The sequence below is a fragment of the Protopterus annectens genome, chromosome 6.part0, assembly GCF_019279795.1.
Source record: "Protopterus annectens isolate FY-2018-M chromosome 6.part0, PAN1.0, whole genome shotgun sequence".
In the NCBI taxonomy this organism is placed as follows: domain Eukaryota; kingdom Metazoa; phylum Chordata; order Ceratodontiformes; family Protopteridae; genus Protopterus; species Protopterus annectens.
In genome coordinates this window covers 1,970,368,747-1,970,392,561 of record NC_056737.1, presented here as the reverse complement: position 1 = coordinate 1,970,392,561, position 23,815 = coordinate 1,970,368,747, and the positions used below count along the sequence as shown (strand labels likewise).

At 39.1% G+C, this 23,815-nt stretch overlaps 1 protein-coding gene across 1 annotated transcript in view; it reads right to left on the bottom strand.

Moving 5' to 3' along the window:
* The window catches only part of SESTD1 (SEC14 and spectrin domain containing 1), a 1,957,182-nt gene that overhangs the window by 320,917 nt on the left and 1,612,450 nt on the right, over window positions 1-23,815 (bottom strand). The window contains exon 18 of the mRNA XM_044075265.1: window positions 8,012-8,134. Within this exon, the coding sequence (XP_043931200.1) occupies window positions 8,012-8,134 (123 nt within the window). The remainder of the gene's footprint in view (window positions 1-8,011; window positions 8,135-23,815) is intronic.

Here is a 23,815-nt window from a genome sequence, read left to right as displayed (position 1 = left end):
TCTGGGGACCAGGAAGAGTCTTGAGTAAAATCCTTGTCCTGGTTTCTGTTGTGGTACTTTTTGAATAGCTCTCATGTCCATGAGGGCTGAAATTTGTTTTTGTGCCTCTGCCCATTGATTTTGGGGCAGGTCTGGCATTCCTTTTAGCCTTGGTAAAGTATGAAAGTGGAATCTGTAACCATGAGACAATATTCAGGACCCATTTGTCTTGGGTGATTGTTTGCCAGTTTTGAGAAAAAAGTGCTAGTTTTCCCCCTAAGGGGGCTTCCAAAAGGGAAGTGCTTGGGGAAAGTCATTGTGACCGTTTCCTGTAAGGTTGAGACTTGTCCTCACCACCTTTTGGGGTTGACGTGCCCTACTGTCATTGTCTGTTTGAACCTTGGGGTTGAGATCTGCCTCTTGGGCATCTGTATCTGCCTCTCTGTGGCCTGTCTGACACTGGGAAGGACCAATTCTTTGTTGGCCAATTTCTGCTAAACCGAGGTGGCTGTACCTGTAAGAAATCCTTGACTGTTTGCATAGATTTAGCTTTATCCTCCATTTTCTTTAACACCTCTTCTGCCTTAACACCAAACAAAGTATCATGCTGTAAAGGAGCATCCAATAATTTTGCCTTAACATGATCAGGTAAACTTTGTTCTTTTAACCAAGCATGTCTTCGAATCACAGAACCTGTAACTGCGGCTCTACAAGAGGCCTCTAAAGAATCAAAACCACATTGCAGAGTATGTTTTCCCACCTGTTCAACTGCATGCAATAAATCCTGCATTTCTTTACAATCAGAAGCTTCTGTGCTTGCAAGCATTTTCTGTTTTAACTGAGCCATTAAATATTGTTGGTACTTAAGCATGTGAAACTGGCAATTTAAAGCTCTTACTGCTAAAGTTGCAAAGTGTATACCTTCTTCCCCCATCTATCCAAAGCTCTGGAATCTCTGTCAGAGGGTACTGGATTTTTTGCAATGGAAGCCTTAACCCCTTTTGGACCCTGGGAAATAATTTCTGGATCAGCAGAAGGGTTTTTGTAAAGAAACTTGTGAGAGTCAGGGACTCTATAATACCTATCTGGCTTGGCTGGAGCAGGGGGCAAAGAATCAGGAGATAAACTGGATTCAGAGAACACATCATCCACAATATCTAGCACAGGTGGAATAGCCAGGGGCCTGTGTTGAGGCAATAAGAGGAAATCCCTGAGCCTTTTCTTGGATTCTGAGTAATCCTGGCTTTCCCAATGGAAATGCTCCCTCATGGTATGTAAAGTTTCCCCAAAAGAATAATCCTCAGGAGGAGAGGCTGAAGGGATAGATTCTTCAGCATCAGAGTCCTCTCATAGGGGGGGTAGAGAGTATCCCTGGTCTGAAGAGGAATCAGAGGAAAAGGAAACCTGATCAGAGGAGTCATAGTCTGTATCCTGCCTAGGCCTTTTCTCAGGAGGGGGATGGGAACCCCTGATTAGAGTAATGAGGTCTTCGGCCATTTAAAGCATCTGTTTCTTAGGCATGGAGGACTGTCTAGGAGAATGCTGTACTTGTTTCTTTGTCTTTAATGGTACCTTTGTCTTGGCTGTTGTTTTAATGGTAAGTTGTGAAGGTCTGAAAACACCCTCAGAAGCCGATGCCTGCTCAGCGGCTCCGGACCAATCTGAAGGATTAGTTTCCGTAGGCCCAATACCTTGAGTTTCCAGAGGCCTAGATGTCTCCACGTGGGAGTCGGAAGCGGCTTGTGGCTCTGAGGTAGCGGGTGTCAGGGGCTGCGAAAGTGCCTCACTGAGAACCGGCGACTGACCTAGAAGAGGTTTTGTCGTCGGTTTTGGACCTCGGATGCCTGTCTTTCTCCTTGTCTTTGCGTTTTTTCGGTATTGAGGGCGTCGGCTGATCCAACGGCATCGTATAATTGAACCTTCGGCCAAAGTAGTGCAAAGCAAAATCAAAACGTCTTTTATATTGTGCGTTTGTTAAATCTAGCACAAAACCGACAACTAGTGATGTTGTGATCAGGGCCTAGGCATGGAATACAGTAAGAGTGGACGTCCTTATGAGGTATTTGCCTCCCACAAGAAATACAATTATTAACTTTTTCTGACATCAGTCTGAGGCAAGAAAAAAGTTTCCCCAACGGGGTACTTAGCTTTATTGAAGACTTCGAAAATGTCAGGAGTCGGCCGACCGGCACTTGTGAACCATTTCTGCTTTGGGGACCACGTGGCAAGAAAGACTGAAGAAAATGGCGTCGGAAGCATCTTATATACCCCTGGCGCACTGACGTCAGGGAAGAAGTGACAGCAACCGACGCCGGACCAAGACTTTGGAACTCAGGCCGACTGCGGGACCACCTGACGGCAGGATAACCTAAGTGTAATGACTGCAGCAGTGTAACACGATGAACATCATACTAGAAATAGCCACACACACTTACAGAGCACTTCTGACAGCATCAGCTAAACAGTACCTATCCACTTGAAAGTAAAAGATAATGCAGTTAAGCAATCTGCTAAGAAAGGGTTTGTACAGTCAGAGATGGACTATCTTTACCTGGGGCAAAGAAGACAATGCACTCTTCTGAGCTAGGGCCTAATGTGATGGTATATATATCAAGAGTATAAAGGGTGCTTTCTCCACTGGATTCTGTTCTTGGAAAACAAGGAGATGAATGGGCTTGATCAAAGACAGTTTTTGTTGGGGGGGTTTCTGCAAGTTTTTACTCCTGCTATGTGTAGGCTATCAGCCCTGTCCAGGTTAACTGGGCCATTCGTTCTCCTTCACTGGGGAAGCATTAACCAGAAGGGTCCTTCATTTAGACTTTCTTTCATCCCCAGCCTAAGTTGCAAACACTTGGTTAGGTGCTGGAGAGGTGCATGCAGTGGACTATCTACAGCGGACATCCCTTCATTTTAGCAAGGGGAGCTCCACCCAGGTGTTCCTGCTTCTCCCAACAGGGAGGTCACAGCAAGCAGTGTGTGTGTGTGTGTGTGTGTGTGTGTGTGTGTGTGTGTGTGTGTGTGTGTCTATGAGAACCACTCCCATTCATTGGGGAAAGGTGAGGTTGACCATGTCCCTTCATTTCTTCCCCTTCCTGCCTGGCTCTTCCAGTATCAGAGCTGCTAATCAAATCATTGTCTCTTGAGTCACAGTAAGAGCTTCATCTCCCTGCACCATGAAGTGAGGCCAATTAAAGACAATTTGAGACCATTTTCAGGAGAAAAAGTGGGTTGTTTTTGAGGAGCACCCAATCATTTTGAAAGCTTAAACTGAATCGCCAGCAAGTAAAGTCTAATGCAATGACCACCAAAAATCTACAGGAAGTGGCAATGTCCCCCAAGAACAGCGTCTTTGAAGACATCAATGCTGGTGCACTGATCAAGTCAGCTTAAATGGAGGATAGGCAAAGTCTGTCAACCAAGATATTCAGGCCCTACGAAAGAGAAAGATTTTTCAAAAGCAAAGATGCCCCCCCCCAAGCAACTTCTTGTGAATTTCATGTTGAGCCACAGCTCTCCCCAGTAGGGTTTGAATAGGCTTAAAAGATGAAAACAAGCACCTTAACTATGGAATAGCTATCACAATTCAAATAAATGCTCCAGCAGGTTAGGTTAATCTGCAAACTAAAAGACTGAGGCAGTACAGGACATGCCTCTGCTAAGATGGAAAACCTCTTCCACCTGCAGAATAAGTCTGGCAGATGAAAATCTTTCTGACTCCTTCAACCATCTCCAAGACGTCTACAGAGAAACTGGCAGGAGCAAAGTATTTAAGAGAGCAGCTATGAACTGGGTTGGAGCTAGGCATCACCCTGGGGAAGAACTTGGCATGTCCTGGGTTAGATTCTAGTACTGGAAGGAACCTGAAAGCCTGAAATCACAACCTTCTCGGACATCACGAGGCAACAACCATCGTCTTTATTATTCAAAAGGAAACTAAAATTGTATCTGTGACAAGAATGCAAATGCAACTGTTTCAGACATGTAAGTTAATTTGTCTCTACCTCCCACTTCTTTTCAGGGTTGATCCTATGAAATTCAATCAGTGTAAGTCAGATCAGATGAACCTCTACCAAAATATATGCATGCAAATAATTCTCACTACAGCCTAGGTCTTTTCCATTCTGTTTGTATACAGTTAAACTTCCATACTTTAAATCTTTACTTTTTCATTTGTTTGCATTACTTTATGAATGTTTTTTCCTCAAAGTTGATCAAAAACATTAAGTACCTTTGTTAATATTGTCTATAATGTCTCAGCTGTAGTGAGCTGCATCAGGTCATACCAGCATTTACGCCGGCTGCTAAATTACCTTTCTCTCACAGCGTTTAATGTGTTTTGTGTGCATTTACCTCTTACGTCAACTGGGGTTTGCAAGGTATGTTAATTATGTCTTTTTTGAATGGCCTGGGACATGGCTAAAAAGGGTCCCATATACAAGTCCACTCGCACAGTTAAACAATAAATAAAAAAATCAAAATGATCCTACGATCAAAAAATAAACAAGGCACTTTTCTGAATTCTGTAAACAAACACAGAATCAGAGGGAAAAATCGAATCCTCAACACCATGGAAGAAAAAACATGCCCATCAACTGTTCCTTACCTTACTTAATACAGCAGAACCAGGGAATGACTGCATTCTCATGATAGGCTAACACAATGACCTCAGGGATGTTCCCCGTCCACAAGCCCTTACCTAGACAGGACTTCTCTGGTCTCAGCTTCAGAATAGGACTGGTACTGTGGCTGAGGGAGTTTGCCAGTGTATTCACTACCCATAATTCCAGAGACTACCCCCTCTCTGGAACAGGCTCCCTATCTATGTGAAGCAGAGTTCCTCCCTAGCCCAATTCAAGTGTAACTTGGACAACTGGGTGAGGAACAGAAAGTTCTTCCCTTGCTTGGCACCTATGTCTCTAATGGACACACTGGCAACCTGTAAATGGTTCATCTCCCAGGCCCCTGCTTGTAAATGCTTCACCTCCCAACCCCTTGCTTACACTTAAGGATACCAGAACTTGTCAGAGATTTGGGATGCATGGCTAGGCTTAAAAAGGCCTTTGTGGTTGTTAGCCTAGTACACACCTAGGAACATGTGAAAGATTGTGAGGGGAAGACAGCAGTCAATGGCCCAACTCCTCTCCACACAAGGAGCATGAGCTTATTCCCTACTCTTTGTCTACAGATACACAACTGCCTAGTTGCATGAATGAAATATAATGAGGTCCAGCCTACCTTCTCAGATTTTGAAGAGCAAGGACCCTCTCTTAGCTCAAGCAGGTGGATGTGAAGCCCACTTTTTCCTGCATTTAAATACCGACCAAGGGGGCTCTCTCACATATTAGTGAAGCTGCTGTTGTCAGAAAATGCAAACAGTTTGGATAAAAGAAAAGGTAACCCCACATTAAAACTAGTGGGGGGCAATCCATTAAGCTAATGATCAGAGACAGTGATGCAACTGTATCAGAAAATCATCTATCCTTAACCTGCTGAAGTACAGTTTCAGCAGGAGTTTTTTTATCGTCTTTCTTTGTTATGGTTGTCAAAAATGGATTAAGATTCCTACTGTTCACAAAAGTCTCATTCTTTGGGCATATCCATTGTGCACTTTTTTTCACTTTTGTACACTGTTGTGTAATTGCAGTGGTGGCATAAACCAGATCAGGGGATGTTGGGGGCTTGCTCACCACATGGTTGTGTTTTCTGATATTTAGAAAAAATGATTAAATGTATCTCATTGCATATTAATTCAAATGTACACAGACAAAGCCAGAAAATTCATGAAGGCATGATGACTGCATCTGATGACAACTCACTATCCATAAAGCACCTGCATCTGCAGATGGGTGAAGACAAGAATGAAGGTGGCTGCCATGAGGTCCAAGAGGCACATGTCCAAGTTTTTGACTCATGCCTATATCCTCAGCCATGTTGCAGGAGCTAACACTTCCTGAGCCTATACATGGACTGGAATGACTGAGAATAGAAAGCTTCCAGCTCCACACAAATGAAGGATGTCCTCTGTGCTGGAACCAGGAAGAACTTCAACCAATTTATGGTTATTCCCCTAGGGCAGGCAACATTGGAAGTATGCCTGCTCTCATGCTAGGGCCACTATCAGAATGAAACTTAATGAGGCCAGGTATGTGAATATGAACAGTCCTTACTCCTGTAAAGTATCCTCCACCATAGCAAGCATCCTGGTACTCACCTTGGACACAACACATAGTTCAAAAGGTAAAAAGTTGTACCAAAAGCTATGACCTCCTATAGTAAATCAAAGAAACCTCCTAAAATCATCTGGCATGTATACACTGCCAAAGCTGTAAACCCTGGAGAATCACCATTCAGAATATGAGATACCAAATGTGCACAATGGAGTCACCGAGGTCCAAAATAAGAAAGACTCCTCCTGAATCTTTCAGTATAAGGAAAACAAAAAATGTTTGTCTTTCTCTCTTTAGGCTGCAGAAGGTCCATAACCTCTTTGAGAAGCAGAGTCCCGGAACTCTAACTGGTCCTTTAATTACAGCTCTCCAAATTAAAACTGCAACTGTAAAAATAGCTAGTAACTGGATACAATTTAGTTACTGTCTAGTAATTACACTGTCTGGATTCCAGCAAATAAGAAATTTGGGGAAACTAACAGATCATCAACCACAAGAGAGAAGAGAAAACTCTCATTAAGAAGAACGTTTCAGTTTTTCAGAAAAATAGCTCTTCAAATTTCAGCTTTGATGCAGGACAGGACTTCCAAAAATTTAGAGGAAAAATAAATCAAATGTACTCATAGGTGCTTAAGTAAAACACTAAAGGAATACATACAATCAAATAACAAAAAAATAGAAACATTGAAGACTCCTTAACTAGCTAATTAGATGAACTGATGAAAAAAATCAGAAGCTAGCTAAGCAATAGGCTTCTCAAGAAGAGCTATTTCAAAAAAACAACAGAGTTAGAGGACACAGTACCCAGATAAAACCAGAGACTCTTCAAAATTAGGTACTTCAGATAAAAATGCTGAACTCTGTTGCAGAGGATAAACAAAATAAATAAATCACACAAGAAAGGTTCCCAAAGTTACATGCAATGTTTCAATTTTAGAGCTCTACTTATTGACCATTCAATGTGCTCCCTTTATAATTACACTACAGCAGTGGTACACAATCATTTTATGGGGAGGGCCACTACACAAATTCTTAACGCATCTGCGGGACACCTCAAAACACAGTAAGTCATTACGAGTCAATAGGTACAGGTGACAGGCAGTTTTACTTAAGACAGCAGTCATGAAATTGCCTGTTTTCTACATCAACTTTGCTTTTAACTTTATTCTGGCTTGCAGCCTTGACTTATTACAAACTCTTGCAGAAAGTTACTACTGTTTACAGACTACAAGTTATAAACAACAAAGAATAGTCACTTCTGCAGCTAAAATTAGAGGTGTGTGCAACTCAGTCAATTAGGTAAGTAAGCACATGCTGGAAAGTTTGCGTGACTGGAGTAAGGCGTTACTCTTTGGGGGTCGGATGGTGTTGCGTTGAGGGCCGGATTTGGCCCCGAGGCCGAATGTTGTGCACCACTGCACTACAGCATTGCTGGGGTGATAATGAATCCTTAAAGGTAATGCTAGAAGTTGAAGTCAGGATATGCTAATGGCTGTGAACTGTGACATTCTACTGCTATCATATCCTTACAAAAGCTGCTGTGAGTACAGAAGGGTTTGCCACATCTACGAGAAACAGCAGAGTTAAAAAAATATAAGTGCCTTTTCAAACAGAGAGATACAGTTAGTTAATTTACAATACATTAAACTATAGCCCTCCGTTTGAAAAGAAAGATGCAATTTAACTAGTTAATTTACAATACATTAATACACTGTCAAAAAGAGAAGTGTTTTACAAAGGTGGTCTTAAAACATGCAAGTGAGGTCATACTGTAAAATACATAGAGTGAAATATAAACTTGCATGAAAACATATTACTGGTCTTATTTTAGGTCTGTATACTAAAGGGTAACGGTGTCAAGATACCTGTGCAACATCTACAAATTTTTTATGTTTTTCCAACAAGATTTTGACTTCTGATACATCATCTCCAAGGCGGACGTGAGTCTTCAAAAGTGCATCCAGTAATTCACTTAGCCATTCGACTGCCTTTAAAAACACAAACATTAAAAATAATTTCATGTTTAAAAAAACTCATTAATTTCTACTTAACGCCCACACTTCACAGATAAATAGTACAACTACTTAAGGTTAAAAAGGGCCAACATCATTTGTTTACTATGAGCAATCAGCACATCCTACTTTCAAACTATGTACTCTGGATTGCCTAACTGGTCATTAGCAGGTACATGCAACACATTGTGATGACTTAACATATGACAGCTATTTTAAAAACTCTTAAAATTTGAAATTTACTGACCACATTCTTATAATCTCAATTCACAGTGGCAACAGACTTCAATGCCACATAAGTACCGCTGTGTTTATTAGAGCAAGACATTTACATAAAATGGGTAACCTCTGAGGGAATTTTGTCTGCAGACAACAAAAATAACTATAATGGAAACCCTGCAAACACCAACAACTGAATCAATCATGGGCAGCAATAAAAAATAGCTAGCATCAAAATTCCTATCACAATACTGAACTTCAAAAGGCGTGTCTGGATAATTACGACCTTAAAAGTGAGGCTACAAAAGTTATATATAAACAACTTAAAAAGTACAATTTCCTGGTAGTTTATCTCCTCACTATTATCCTTTATGACACACTGCATTCTTATATTATTTCATTTTTTTACTTGGTGGTAATAACAAGGGAAACCTAGTTTAATGCCATGGAATCTGCTTCTGCTTTGCATCACTCCTTCCTTTATAGTTTTCAGTAATACTGGTTGCTAAAGTTAGCTTATTAATATTTTTAACGTTAATACGAAGTTGTGTTGCTTATGGAACAGTGTGTTTCTGCTTCACAACAAAATGGCCTGATGCATATTCAGTTAGTTCAAGGTTTTGGTTCACTGCCATGTCTCAGTATAATAAGCACAGCAGTCAACCTGCAGAATTTATGTAACAAGGGGTTTTACTAAATTATAACAGCATAATGAAACAAGCTTCTATATTCCCACTTCTTAATTCTCCCAAGTCTCTAAAACAGTAACTACTAATTACTTAAGGAGAAGGCAAATAGTCAGTATCACACGGCCAAAATAGCTACTAGGCTGCCAACAAGTTATAGAGACCTGACTTGATATACAAAACAGAAAAGAAAAGACAGGTGGATGGAATGAAAAACTGCTGGCAAAGGCCCCTCAGATGCCTATCATTATAATGCATTCTTATGTATCTGATTATTTTCAGTAATGTGGGGGAACATAATTGAATTACAATGTGTGGGTAGCAGTGTCCACTTAAATTTTACAGCAGGCTGTGAAGTCAAGTCTCTATAATCAAAGTTGTCCAACAGCAGCATTTCATTTGAAGTGTAATGCCCGCAGTGACACGCTGGACTGGGTCAAAGTGAACCAGTTGCCTGATCAGCAGAAGTACAGCAATGCATGAATAACCACAAGTCTTTCTGTAACATACATGCAAACACTGGATCATATGCCTGACAATACAGGCCAAAGCAAAAAAGTTGTACTTCAACTTGGACTGCCTAGTCCTTCAATGCATAGCGTTCACTCTTGTCCACTATTGATTACAAGAAAATGGCCAATTCATACTATGCCAGTTATTTGAAATTACGAATCCCACAAATAAGGCTTACCACAAATAAAATCTCAGACTATTCACCCTTAATGATTAATTCCCCACACTGGGCTATATGAATATTCAGTGAAATGCATCCCTCACCTGTTTTTTGGGCACATCAAGTACATTCTGTGAGATGCCACACCTAACCTGCCAGCACATTATCTATCTCCTCTATTTACTCATCTCATACACATGTATTTTCTTTGCTTTCTGCTAAAAAATGGCTCTTCTGACTGTCTCCCCTTTTGAAGCGTTTTCCAGGGCTTTGTTATAATGACTTTGGCATTTGCTGTGACCTGTACCTGCTGCCACCACCACTCACACGACCTTCAACTTTACCATGCTTCTAAAATATTTTCTTATATATTTAAGTAGACTTTACATAGAGTGTAAAAACACGTTTCAAGCCACACACACATTTTTCTTTCTTTACATCAAATTGTGGGTCACTAAAAACAATACACTAACATTCTAGAGCACAGCTTGAAAAAAGTTTATTTGGCATAATGGTTGAGATGTTTACCAGCTGGATATCCATTGGGTGCATAAGAGTTTGTACTTAACCTCTTAGGTTAGTCAATAATGCCTGAGTGGGGGATTGTGTCAAATGCCTTGGCCAGGTCAAGGTAGGCACAGTGTGAACCATTTTGCCCTCATCCATTGCTTTGGTGACCTTCTCAAAGTGCACCAAGCTGGGTAGGCATAACCTGCCCTTAATTAAACCAAATTGGGTTGAGTCCAGTGTTTGAAGGTTTCCTATGTCATTACTGATCATTTCCATGACTTTGCGTATGAGACTAGTGAGATAGCAATTCCAGACAGCCTGCTAGATCATGTTTTTTGCGAAAGTGCACTTTTGATAAATGCACTTTCGCAAAAGTGTGTTCGGTGGTTTACATTTCGGTGAAACGTGTGTTCGATGGAGAGTCCTAGATCTGTATATCTATATATACATACATATAAAGGTTCCATTTTTACGGTCGAGATAAACATGATCAAATGTTAAACGTGTTCCATTACACCAATGCTTATGTGATCTATGCGTTTACTTGACTTTGTGCATCTCTTTTGCTTGTGGAAGTGTAAATGATCTTTCTGCAAGATTCACTTACACTTCTATGTTAACAGCAGTGTAAGTGGGTATTTTGTTTAGACTTGTTTACAGTGCTATTTTTCTACTTTTCTATGTTAATGTTTTCTTTACTTTGATTTATAGTAGTGCCATTGCTCTGTAGCATCTTTGTTGTGCGATCTCAGAGCTGGTATGTTAAAATAGTGGGGGTGATGCAAAAACACTGTTTATTATTACCCTATGTAAACGTGCACTTCTATATTAAGATAGTCCAGCATTACAAAATCTAATACAGCCCTACACTACCACCCGTACCTTAAGATCTACAGACCAAACTCTCATAACTGTCATTAAACATAACAATGAAGCAGGCAAAGCTCTCCTTGGTTGTACAATAGCTAAAATCTAGAACTCACTCCCAAAGAACATAACTTCTACCAGCTCTATTTCACTATTCAAGAAACCACTCAACACCCACTACTCTACCAATTGGCTGTGCCCATGTGACCCCCAGATTAACTCACTTTCCTTTCAGTACTGCAATGATTCTGCAAAACCTTCTCCTCTTATCTATTAACTACTTACTTCGTACCAAACAAGGTTTTTAAATCACTTATTCTTCAAACTGGCCTACATGCATACTTTTATACAATTTAAAACAAAAGGCACTGCTATATTGCAGTGTTAAAAATCATGTGGTTAGTAAGCAACACCCAGTCTGTAATGGTTAGTGAATGGCTTTATAACTGTCTAAACTGTATCCTTTACCAAAATTTAACATGCGACAATCTCGTCTAAAAACTTGCAGCAGATTCAGTTACCATCAAAATGCCTGATGCAGTTCTCAAAAAAGGGCAGATGCAGGGAAAATGTAGGGTCAATATATACAAGTGACCTTGTGTATTTTTTGATTCTGCACCCTTTGCAGCAGTTTTACTTTATTCTCAAAAAGGTAATGATATGGCTGATCTTTTTTCTCAAATGTAAGGTGCTGCAAATATCTTCACTATTAAAGAAATTTGGCTAAATCGCTTACTGCACCCGCAACTTTGTTTAACAATAACTTCCAGATATTCCTACACAACCACCCAGGATTAACACTGGGAAAAGGAGTTGTACTATTAGTCAAACAGCCAGTTATCATTACATCCCTTATACCTCTTAACTCCCCCCATCTAAAAAAACATACGTAGTGGACCATCATTTCAATAGCAATTAGCAGCCACCTAAAACTACTAGTGGAACTTGTATACATGTCCCTAGTAAGGACACTTGCAAAATTTGAAAATACAACTAACATGACTCGACATACTAGTAAAACAATAAAATCATCATTCCGGGTGACTTCAAAATTGACGCCCTTTATGCAAAGGGTTAGCAGCTAAATAATTTCCTCTCGTATTACAATCTGAACCAGATTAACATTCTCACCAGACCAAACCTGAACACCCTTTTCTTGACCTCTTCACCACCAACATTCTCCACAGACAGAAGGAAATAACTGCTCTACCCTACAACCTCAGCAACCATTTTCCAATACAATGCATCCTCTCATTTAAAGCTTCACACTTCACCACCAAAAATAAGAGAAGCAAGAGCTGTAACCGATCTTAAGGACAATGAAATAATCTCAGTCATCAATAGCCTGGATTGGTCCACAGTATATCACACAGATGACCTGCTCTGGAGCACTGCAAACTTTCAACTTTGCTGTAAAGGAATTCTTCAGCAGGCAATTCCCTGTAACCAGGAGATCCCCGAGTGGGTGGCAGTGGACAGATATAAAGCAAGGAAACCCTCCCCAAATACTCAGGACTACCATGCATTTCTATCTCTAAGGCAGATATGCAAACTAGAAATAAAAACAACTAAACCTTCATACATGTGCTTTAAACTTCAAACCTTCATAACTCATTCCAAGAAATTCAGGACACTAATTAGAAAGATAGCATACTCCCATAATAAATCCCAATGCAAGACAGGTAATGAATGAAAATACACCCCAGAATTTCACCGCACATCTCTTACTCAGCTCAAAAACTGTAGCACAACAACCCCTCCCATTTTAACAACATTGTATCTCCCTACCAATAATCAATCACCCATGATAAACATAACCACTGCATATTCTCCCAATTCTTTTCAATACAATCCTAACTTCTACTTGAGGGAAATCTCTCACAAATCAGCCAAGACAATACTTAAAAACCTGGACACAAAGCACACCCTAATTCATATAGTATATACATCCATCATAAGTTTGCTAAGCAGCAAGCAAAATATGTGCACGTCATTCAGTCATCACAGGTAATACCCAACCCCCAGTTCAAGCATGCTCTCATAATTTCCATTCCCAAGACTTTCTCACCTTTGACCCCTCTTTTTTGGCCCAATTTACATTTTTTCTCATCATTAAGGCATTCAGAAAACTAACACAGTGCCAGATGTTTGAGCATATTAACAAATATAGCCTTGAAAATTGATTCTTAGTATGGATTTAAAAGTGGGCACACTGCCCTTACAGCTATCTATACTATAAAAAACAAAACATTTGCTTCCATGATAAAAGGCTGTTTGGCAGAAGCAATATTCTTCGAACTATGCAGAGTCTTTGAAGGAGTTAATGACACCACTCTGTTAAACTAAAATCTGTAAGATTAACTGACACTGTTACCTGGTTTGCAAAGTACCTCTCAAACAGAACCTTCTTAATGCAGTTAGACAACTTGAGTGCAAACATTAGCACCTCTTCTGCAGGGGTCCCTTGAGGACCGATACTTGAGCCAATATTATTCTCATTATTAATCAATGACATAACCACAAGTACCCCATCACCCAACATCACCCGGGTCTATATTAGCAAATCGAAGTGGCATACAGCCGAACACTGTTTCATCAACACATACGTGTTGAACTCCCAGGTAACCGAATGGCCAGATCACAGATTTTTTCCCTAGGGAAAAAAAATCGGTAGGCGAACTACATATGACACACCAGTACACATCACCCCCCACATCCCATAACTAAATATACTAACTCCGAGATTGCACTACAGTGGGGAAAAGGGCAAATTCACAGCGACGGCCAATGTTTTTCCCCAGGGGAAAAAAATCAGTGATCTGGCCTTTGGGATACCTGGGGGTTGACACATATATGTCGATGAAACAGTGTTTGGCTTTATGCCACTTTGATTTGCTAATATAGACCCACATCATCCTACATGTAGATGACATAATACTGTACAGAAGTGGAACCTCCTCACTGTCAGTACAAAAAGCAATACAAAAGGACTTCACTATACCGTAAAACTGACTAAATAAGAACCAATACTTACTCTCTCAATGTCTCCAAGACAGCAACAATGCTCTCTGGAACAAATACCTTCAGATCCAACCCTGTCATACAAGCTGAACACAAACAACCATCTCAAAAGTTATGGCACAACTTAAAGCCTCTTACTGCATCTCCAACTACCTTACTGTGGAAGCCATAAGGACTACTGCAAAGAACTTCTTATAGCAACAGTTGTCATTCCCTGCCTATCATCTCCCTCTACTCAGCCTACAATACCAACCAAACGTGGACATCTTTAAATGCTATACACAGGCTTCTCAACAATTCTAAATAGATGAATCACCACCCTACAACCCCCCAAAGAGCTACCTGGCTACCAGAAATTTCTTGGTCCATTCTTCTTCTTTCCTGTTACACATTTTAAATAACAGCTTCTGCCCTTCCATTGGAAGCAAACTGTAAATAAAATCAGTGCCATATTCACTAAGACGACAGGACAACCATACTTTTCAACCTCTCAGCACAAGAAATCTAGGCAAAGCCTAAAATTATGGGGTGGGGGACAAAGGCCCAAAAATAGGGACAAATTTTAAATATTGCTCTTATAAACTTAGAAACTTGCTAAAACAACAGGACTTGTATTAGCATTCATTTTCTGTAGGATGTGAAATCTGAAGCACAAGTGTATAGCATTAGAGACTTCAATCCACAGTGAAATGCCAGAAAATACCAAATTTTATGAGGAACACACCAAAAATATAAGGCAAAATTCTAGAGATTCTGTGAAAATCTGTTCACTTGAGAGGTATGACAACAACACTCTCACGCTCTATATACTGCTTTGGCCTTGAAACTGGAGGAAAGAAGCTTCAGTTAAAATCTTTTTAGCTAAATGGAATCGTCTGCTCTCTGAACTCAAAACAAATCACCAAACACACTAAATTCAGGAAAAAAACTTTAGAAGACTCTAAATAAACCCACAAATGCACCTGCTTTACAGGAAAAGGTCAAGAACGTTAGGAACCAACACTCTAAACTCTTCACCCTGTGCTTAGATTTTTTTTAATTTCTACAACAATTTGGTAACTGCCAACTGTAAATATGTCCATACAGTCTCTAAACAGATGATTAATCAACAGGTTTACCACTGCCTTTCATGGCAGAACTTAATTTTCCCTAAGCAGATAATAATGGAATATTATATACATACATACATATATACAATCTGTTACTAAAATCAAGTAGCTTGAATAGATACAAGCTGTCTGTGGAACTCTGCAGTTCATATACTGTAATCAAATATCAAATGCAGATAGATTAAATACCTACATACTAGGTCATTAGGTAATTGCATTCTGTATGCACCTCTAATTATCATAACTCGATATTCAATACTTTCTGTTCTAGTTATAGTCAAACATCTAACCTGCTGGCATGTCATTCTCTTTGTTGATTACGCAATGTACCCGAGTAGCAATCACCATGACAACACCATGACCTCTGTACAACACTGTAAACCACTTTTTCTCAGTACTGTATCAGATACTAGTTGTGCTTGGATATAATACAATAAGCTAATTTTGCTATGCATTTTATACCAATTGCGCTCATATAATATTTTAGGCATGGTTTTGTCACTACACTTAGTATAAGGTATTCCTTCTCTCTCTCTCTCTCTAGCAGGATGCAAGGGAGTTACAGATTTCACTGGAGACATCCCTTAAGCATACACACAGCAGTCTTAGTCCACTTAATCCACAGATTTATTTTGGGCAAACTGTGTACTACCTCCTCCCTTGTGCTTTAAGTTCACTGGAAACATCCTTAAAGAATACACATAGCAGGCTCATCCAATAGGCAGTCTGAGTCCAGTCAATCCACCCACCATTTATTTAGGGCAAACTGTGTACCACCTCTACCCTTCTACTTTAAGTGTTAGAGGGATCCAGTCTTCTCTTGTGAATGTATTTGACTAGTTTGAAGACAACTGCTTCAGTGTACTAGTTTGTAAGAAACATCCTTACAGTGTGTAAACCCTCCTCCATTGACATCCTGCTGGTCAGCTTTTACTCTCTACTTCCTAACAGACACTGATATTTACTCATACTGCTCTTACTCAAACCATTTTTTTCTGTTATATTTTCTTCACTTCTTCTAGACTTGGCATTCCTCTTATTTATATCCTCCTGTCTTTCTTTAGTGGAACTGCATACCTTCAAGGAAGTCATCCTTGGTCTCCCCCTTCCTTTCTTACTTCGCCTTGCCAGAGACATTTATTAAACCACTTTCACCTCTGAGCTAGTATTTGTGCACACAACTGTCTCTTTAGTGTGTTTTTATTTTGCTATAAAAGTGTCCCTACAAGTAAATAGATATGTATGTAACAGTGAAGTCTTCAGTTTGATCACCAGTCTGTGGGCTATATTATGTAAATTAAAAATATTATTGCAGCCTAAAACAAAGAACTTTGTCCACTGTGTTAGTCCCATTTTCTTAGACCACAGCAGTCCCACTAGTATTTTCTCCTTTAACTGTGTTAATATTATTGTTTTTAGCAAGAAAACTCAACACGTAAAACCAATGTGAAAACAAAAAAATACTACTAAAACACATGATAAATTCTGAAGAAGTCTTTGAAGAAAGCGGGAATAACATTTGTATACGCTAATATGTTCTAGTCCAAGTTTTTTCTGCAGCTAGAAGTTTTATCCTAGTTATTTGGATATCATTTGGACATCATTGTCTTCATTGCCTTCATTGACCATTGTGGTCCTGTGTTTTAATAGTATTATTGTTTTTAGCAGTCCAGTCTCCCTTCCTTAAGTTTATTTCTCTTTTTGTGTAACCACTTTCAGTTCTGAGCCAGTATTTTTCCAGAGCTACACTCCTGCATTCTGCCTTATTTTTTCTAGTTGTTTTGCTGATCTGTTGGGATTGAGGTAACCTTTGGACTTTGCATTTCAAAGTCCAAAGAAACCACCTTACATTAAACCATTCTTCAAATAGTCAAATGCAATTTTTTACTGTTATCATCATCAGTCAAGTCAATGTGATACTGAACTAACTTTCCTACTAAAACTGCATCCTAGGGCAACAAAATCAAAACTTTCATCTACTAGCACAGAGGCCTTTTAAACTGCATTGTTGCTTTTACTTATCTTTCTCTCAGCAGACTTGTGTGTGTTTTAAGTTCAGTCACTGATGTCTCTTTGCCAAGTTTTCAACCCGCTTCATTCGCCTTCTCTAATGCTTGGGCACATTCCACTCTCCTACCCTAACCCCAATTCCCACCAACCCCTCTTACTCTACATTTATACTTCTACAGCACCACCCACATATTCCTCAAATGAATACCATCAATTCCTCCCAAAAGTGACACCCACTTTAGTTTACCACCCAAGAGTCTCTCTCAGACTGTCTTAATCCTTGCCTCCTATAACCATCAAATTACATCTCTACAACAAACTCCGTACTCTCCTAACATTTTCTAATCCTAATTTACAACAAAGGTAAGTTAAATAATCTGCCCCCAACTCTGATTATTTTCCTATTCCTCCTCACTTTATTAGCCTTCATCACGAATTATCAAATCCATCTCCTTCAACCACTTAGGACTTCAACCAATCCTCATCATCTCAACATCTACCCAGCCTGGACTACCAAGGTGGCTACTCACAGAAACTCAACAGAGAAGGCCAGTAGAATGTTGTGCCTATGGGTAGATTTCAGCAACTGGCTAGTATGTATACTGCTTGGATGCCAGGAAAAAAGAAATACAGAGCACCTGGAAAAAATCAGCTACAAAAAGTGAGGAAGAAACACTGACTGGAGGAAGTTCTGCAGGTGCTCAGCAAAAAGCAATGCAACCTCCAGACATTACTTCCAGTAACCTACAGGAAGACAGAAGACAACTGCACATAGACCTAGTTAAAATGAATGAAACATATATCAACACAACAACAAAAGACTGGAGAAAAAGGAAGAAACTTTAAACAGATACTCAGATGAGGTGATAAATCTGCAAAAATCATTGGCTGAAATGAAGAAAAGGCTGGCTAAATATGAGACTGCTCACGAAGAGATGTTGCAAAAAAATAACATAATTAGAGGACAGAGCACATAGGGGAAACCTGGGAATTTCAGCTACATCAGAGGAGCTGGAAGGAACAGACTGCATTAATTTTATGAAAGCACAAATTAGCAAATGGACTGGTATTCCACAGCAGGAGTTGTTAGTTGAAAGGGCACATTGTGTGTATGCTTCAAACCTGACTATAAGAAAGCAATCTAGACCTTTATTAATAACGATGCAATCCGACAAAACTGTGGCAGAAGGACAAAATACTAAAGGTAAAAGACAGCACAGTCTTTGTGGAGAATGATTACTTGTTTTACATTAGGCATAAGAGAAGTAAATTCATTCCACTATTCAAGGAATGTCGAGATGCAGGTAGGAAATTCAAACTGCTGTACCCAGCTATCTTCAAGGTATTCTTCCCTGGAGGGACAAAATCATATTTTGATGAAGCATATGCTAAGGAGGAAATAGAAAAATTATCCAACAAAAAGTGAGCTGTGAAACAAAAGGAGATTCTGCTTCTTGTTCTTCTGGTAATAAAGACCACTGACAGACTGTACTTGTGAAACATTTTCCATTGTTTCAACAGAAAATGCTGAAGAGAAGGAAGGGAGATGAGAAGAATCAAGAGTACACTGGGAATGAAGCATAGACAAGATTTGGGAGATGGAGAAGAGCAGGAATAAAACCAGCAACTTAATGTGGGATTACAATGCAATAATTATACTTGTGAAACAGGACAGAACAGGACAATCTAGAAATATTGGACTTTTTCAGAATCTGTTGGACTTGTGGGTGACTCTAAAGTATATGTCCTACTTCATGTCATTAATGTTAGGAAAATGCTCTGGAGAGGGGAAGAGAGGGGAGAAAGTTAACTAAGTCCATAAAACATTTTTATTTTCTTAATAGTACTATTTTTGTGGTGTATGGTTTTCTTTGCATGCTATAAAGTTTTCTCAGTTATTTTAAGTTTAATGGGGATTGAAAATAGATGCTGCTGTTTTTTTTTCCTTTCTTTCTCCATTTTCTATTTCTCCTTGTTCAGTTTTAAGAAATGTAAGCATGACAAAGGAACATTAATGTGCTTTTTCTCATTCTTGCATGGGGGAATGACTGGATCATGGACCTTAGACTGATTTAGTAACAAGTTTTTTAAGACAACAAATAAAAGAAAAATAATACTGAATATTATGAGCCTTTTTCTAGCAAATAAATGTATACCTAGTAGCAATTGTGTATCTGGTCCTCATGACTCCCTGGAGACAATCTGATAATGAAAAATTGGCTGTCTGGTTCTCATATCTGCATGGAGGCAATCTGATAAAGAGAAATTGGTTAAAGTCTGGTGGAGAGTGATTGGCTGGGGAAAATGTGAAACTGGCTATGAGATATTAACTCTGAAAGCATTTGTGGGTTTTCCCAACTGGGAGAGAAAAACAGAAGACAAAACCAGTTAAGCACTTAGGGGAAAGCACAGGCTGCACCATGTGTCTGAGTGAGGCTGTACGTTTGTAACATCGGTTCCTATTAGGAGGGTAAAACTTCAATATTTGAAGATGTACATAGTTTTGTGTGTTATTATTAAATTAATAGATTTTAGGGGTATTGGGTTTTTTTTTGTTTGAGGGCTTTCAATACAACAAAAAGTTTTGTAAGATATGACATATGCTCAAATGAATATAACAAGAAACAACTATATAAAAGTTTAACCTGTCAAACAGTGTATGCAAGTAAAACAAAAGCTGGAACTAGACCATCCATCCATCCTCAACCCCTTTTCCCATTTTGCACATGAGGTTGGGGTGTCACTTCTGCAGTGTCAATCATCTTGAGGCAAGGTTTACACCGCTACGTGGCTAGCCCTGCCACAGTAGCTCATTCACACCACCCACTCGCGCATGCACACACACTCACCTATGGCCATTTTAGGGTGCACAATCCACCTACTTCATGTCTTTGGAGTGTGGGAGGAAACCGGAGCACCCAGAGGAAACCCACATGACTGCAGGAAGGACATGCAGACAGAAGGTACCCCAACCGAGAATCAAACCAAAGAAGCTCTTGCTGTGATGCAACAATGCTAACTGCTGCATCACTGCGGCCACCCAAAAGCTGTAACTAGACATTTAACAAAAAAGGTGCTAGACATTAAAGGTGGGAATAATAACTTTCAAATACAATGATGCTTTTTGTAATGTCTTTAAATGTCAACTGTCTTACAGATAAATACAAGAAAGAAAGAATAGTGAACTATATTAAAAAATGTGGACTGAAAATAGTTATGTTAGAGGAGATACACTCTTGGAAAGAACTGAACATGTGAATTTGATAAAGAAAGGTATTCAGGATGGTTACTAAGCAGAATATCTGGGACACAGGAAAACAGGAGTACTTATATTAATTGCAAGAGGTGCTCCAACAGTGATAAAAGAGGATAAAAAAGATAATGGTAGATTTGTAGTGCTAAGCGACTACTGGCAAGAGAGGAGGATTACACTGGCATGCATCTATATGCCACCAAAAACTACTATAATGGAGCTTAACAAAATTCTGGGAGAAATAATCACTTTTCAGCAAGGAATATTACTTATAGGTGGAGACGACTGGAATTTGATTTGCAGCAGTGACGATGTGTTGGGGGGGGGCAAAAGTATAACAAAGGAGGGTAGACTTTTGAAGAAATCTATGAAAATACTTGGCATGGGAAATGTGAATTCAGTAATAGGAGTTTGGCGTGAATTTACATACCATTCTCCAAGATATAAAAACAAGGCTAAGATACACGTGCATTTAACTGAAGGTCTTGATATGCACCCAATAACTATTTCAGATCATGTGCCAATATTAACTAAAATAAAAACACAGGGTAATGAAATAAAAATGAGACGCTGGCACTTTCCCACCTATCCATTGAAAAGAGAGGAATTTATGTAATGGGTAGTGTAGATTACTTAGGAGCTATTCGAGAGGATAGAAATTACTTCTGAAAATATAGCTAGGGAGTGGGATAAAATTAAGGTGGAGTTTAATAGTAGGGTGGAAATAAAAGAAAGGGAGCTATGGCTAAGAAGTAACAAGAATTATTTAGAGGGACTGACAGATGTTAAAGTACTGCAGAACAGGGGGTATCTCACAGAACAAGAAGAGGATCAACTGCAGAGTGCTAAGCAGAAAATAAGGGATTATCTCGATAATATACATCAGTTTAGAAAGATTGCTGTTAAGCAACTTTTTTTAACAATAACGTTAGAGCACAAAAACTTTTAGCACAACGACTCAAGCAACAGAAAGTAGAAAGGGCTGTCGCTAAGCTTAGGCAGCCTATAAGCAAGGAAGGCAACAACAGATACTGTAGCAGTTTTAGAAATATTTTGGAAATTCTATGAAAGTCTGCATAAAGCACAGAAATATAGAAATCAAGTAAAGATACAAATAGAAATGTTTGTGGAAGAACTAAATATGCCAAGGTTAGATATAGATGAGGCTCAATTTCTAATGATTAGGACAGGAGGAGATGAGATAAAAATTGTGATGTATAACCAGTATGTAGGAAAGTCCCCAGAATAGATGATATTCCCGTGGAAATCTGGAAGCTAGGAGAGAAAAAAAAATGATAAAGACCTGGAAGGAGTATTTTAAGAGGAGGAGAAGTACCAACATTCTGGAAGAAAGCAGTGTTAGCTGTAAAACCTAGAGAGGGTAAGGATCCATCAGATCCAGCTTCGTACAGGCCTATTTCAATACTAAACCATGATTAACAAAGTGCTCACGTCTATAATGGCTAAATGAATGGCGTAAGTAATACCAACACTGACAGATATGGATCAATATTTTTTTTGTGGAGGGGAGGCAAACATTTGATAACATTAACAGAATATCGATGACCCAGAGGGAAGCAGAATGTAAGAAAATTTGATTGTTTGTGGTGGGTCTTGATACAGAAAAGCACTTGATAGAGCAAGCTGGGACTTTATGAACAGGAAAGAGAAGCATTTGCATTTCTTGAAAAAATTATAAGTTTGATTAGGAGGATATATGAGGGACCAAAGGTGAAAATTAAAGTAGGTGGGGTTCTCTCTGACAATTTCTGCTTGAGCAGAGGAACCAGGCAGGGGTGTCGCCTTTCCCCTTTGTTATTTGTAGTATATTTAGAACCACCACTGGCAAAGAAAATAAGAGACTCAGACATTCAAAGATGCAACTGGTATGGTGGTCAAGAAAAACTGGCTCTATTTGCAGAAGACATTATTTTATCCCTGACAAAACCAGAAAGAGACATTACAGTGTTGTGGAACATTTTGAGATATTTTCAAATCTTTTCAGGTATACATCAATGAAGCTAAAACAAAGGCAACTGCGGTACATTATGTACTCGCATATAAATTGGTTCAGCAATATCCATATTTATGGGGGCATGATAAAGTATTTAGTAGTATGGATTAAAATGATTCTGGTGTGGCAGCTGAGGATATGTGGGAAGAGACTAAAAAAAAGATAATACAAAAACTGAGAAAATGGAAGCTTTGTTATATGGACATGGATAGTAAGCTACAAGCAGTTAAAATGTTTTTAGTCCCATTAGTCTTATAAACAGGTCAGGCATAATTGTATCAACCAGAGGAGAAGCTGTGACTAGCAATTAAGAAAGAGTTGAAGGACTTTATCTAGGAGGTGAAGATGGCAAGAGTCCAGTGGGATAAGCTGATTCTTCCAGTAGAACAGGGCGGATTGGAATTACACAATTTGAAGTGGTATTTCAGAGCTACAAAGTAACGGCTCCTATACATAGCACAAGCAGAAAACTATATTTCAAAGTGGAACAGGATGATGATAAAACAGGGGGGAAGCTCAAGAAACAAGTAGAGACAAAAGTTTATCCAACAAAAAGTGAGCTGTGAAACAAAAGGAGATTCTGCTTCTTGTTCTTCTGGTAATAAAGACCACTGACAGACTGTACTTGTGAAACATTTTCCATTGTTTCAACAGAAAATGCTGAAGAGAAGGAAGGGAGATGAGAAGAATCAAGAGTACACTGGGAATGAAGCATAGACTAGATTTGGGAGATAGAGAAGAGCAGGAATAAAACCAGCAACTTAATGTGGGATTACAATGCAATAATTATACTTGTGAAACAGGACAGAACAGGACAATCTAGAAATATTGGACTTTTTCAGAATCTGTTGGACTTGTGGGTGACTCTAAAGTATATGTCCTACTTCATGTCATTAATGTTAGGAAAATGCTCTGGAGAGGGGAAGAGAGGGGAGAAAGTTAACTAAGTCCATAAAACATTTTTATTTTCTTAATAGTACTATTTTTGTGGTGTATGGTTTTCTTTGCATGCTATAAAGTTTTCTCAGTTATTTTAAGTTTAATGGGGATTGAAAATAGATGCTGCTGTTTTTTTTTCCTTTCTTTCTCCATTTTCTATTTCTCCTTGTTCAGTTTTAAGAAATGTAAGCATGACAAAGGAACATTAATGTGCTTTTTCTCATTCTTGCATGGGGGAATGACTGGATCATGGACCTTAAACTGATTTAGTAACAAGTTTTTTAAGACAACAAATAAAAGAAAAATAATACTGAATATTATGAGCCTTTTTCTAGCAAATAAATGTATACCTAGTA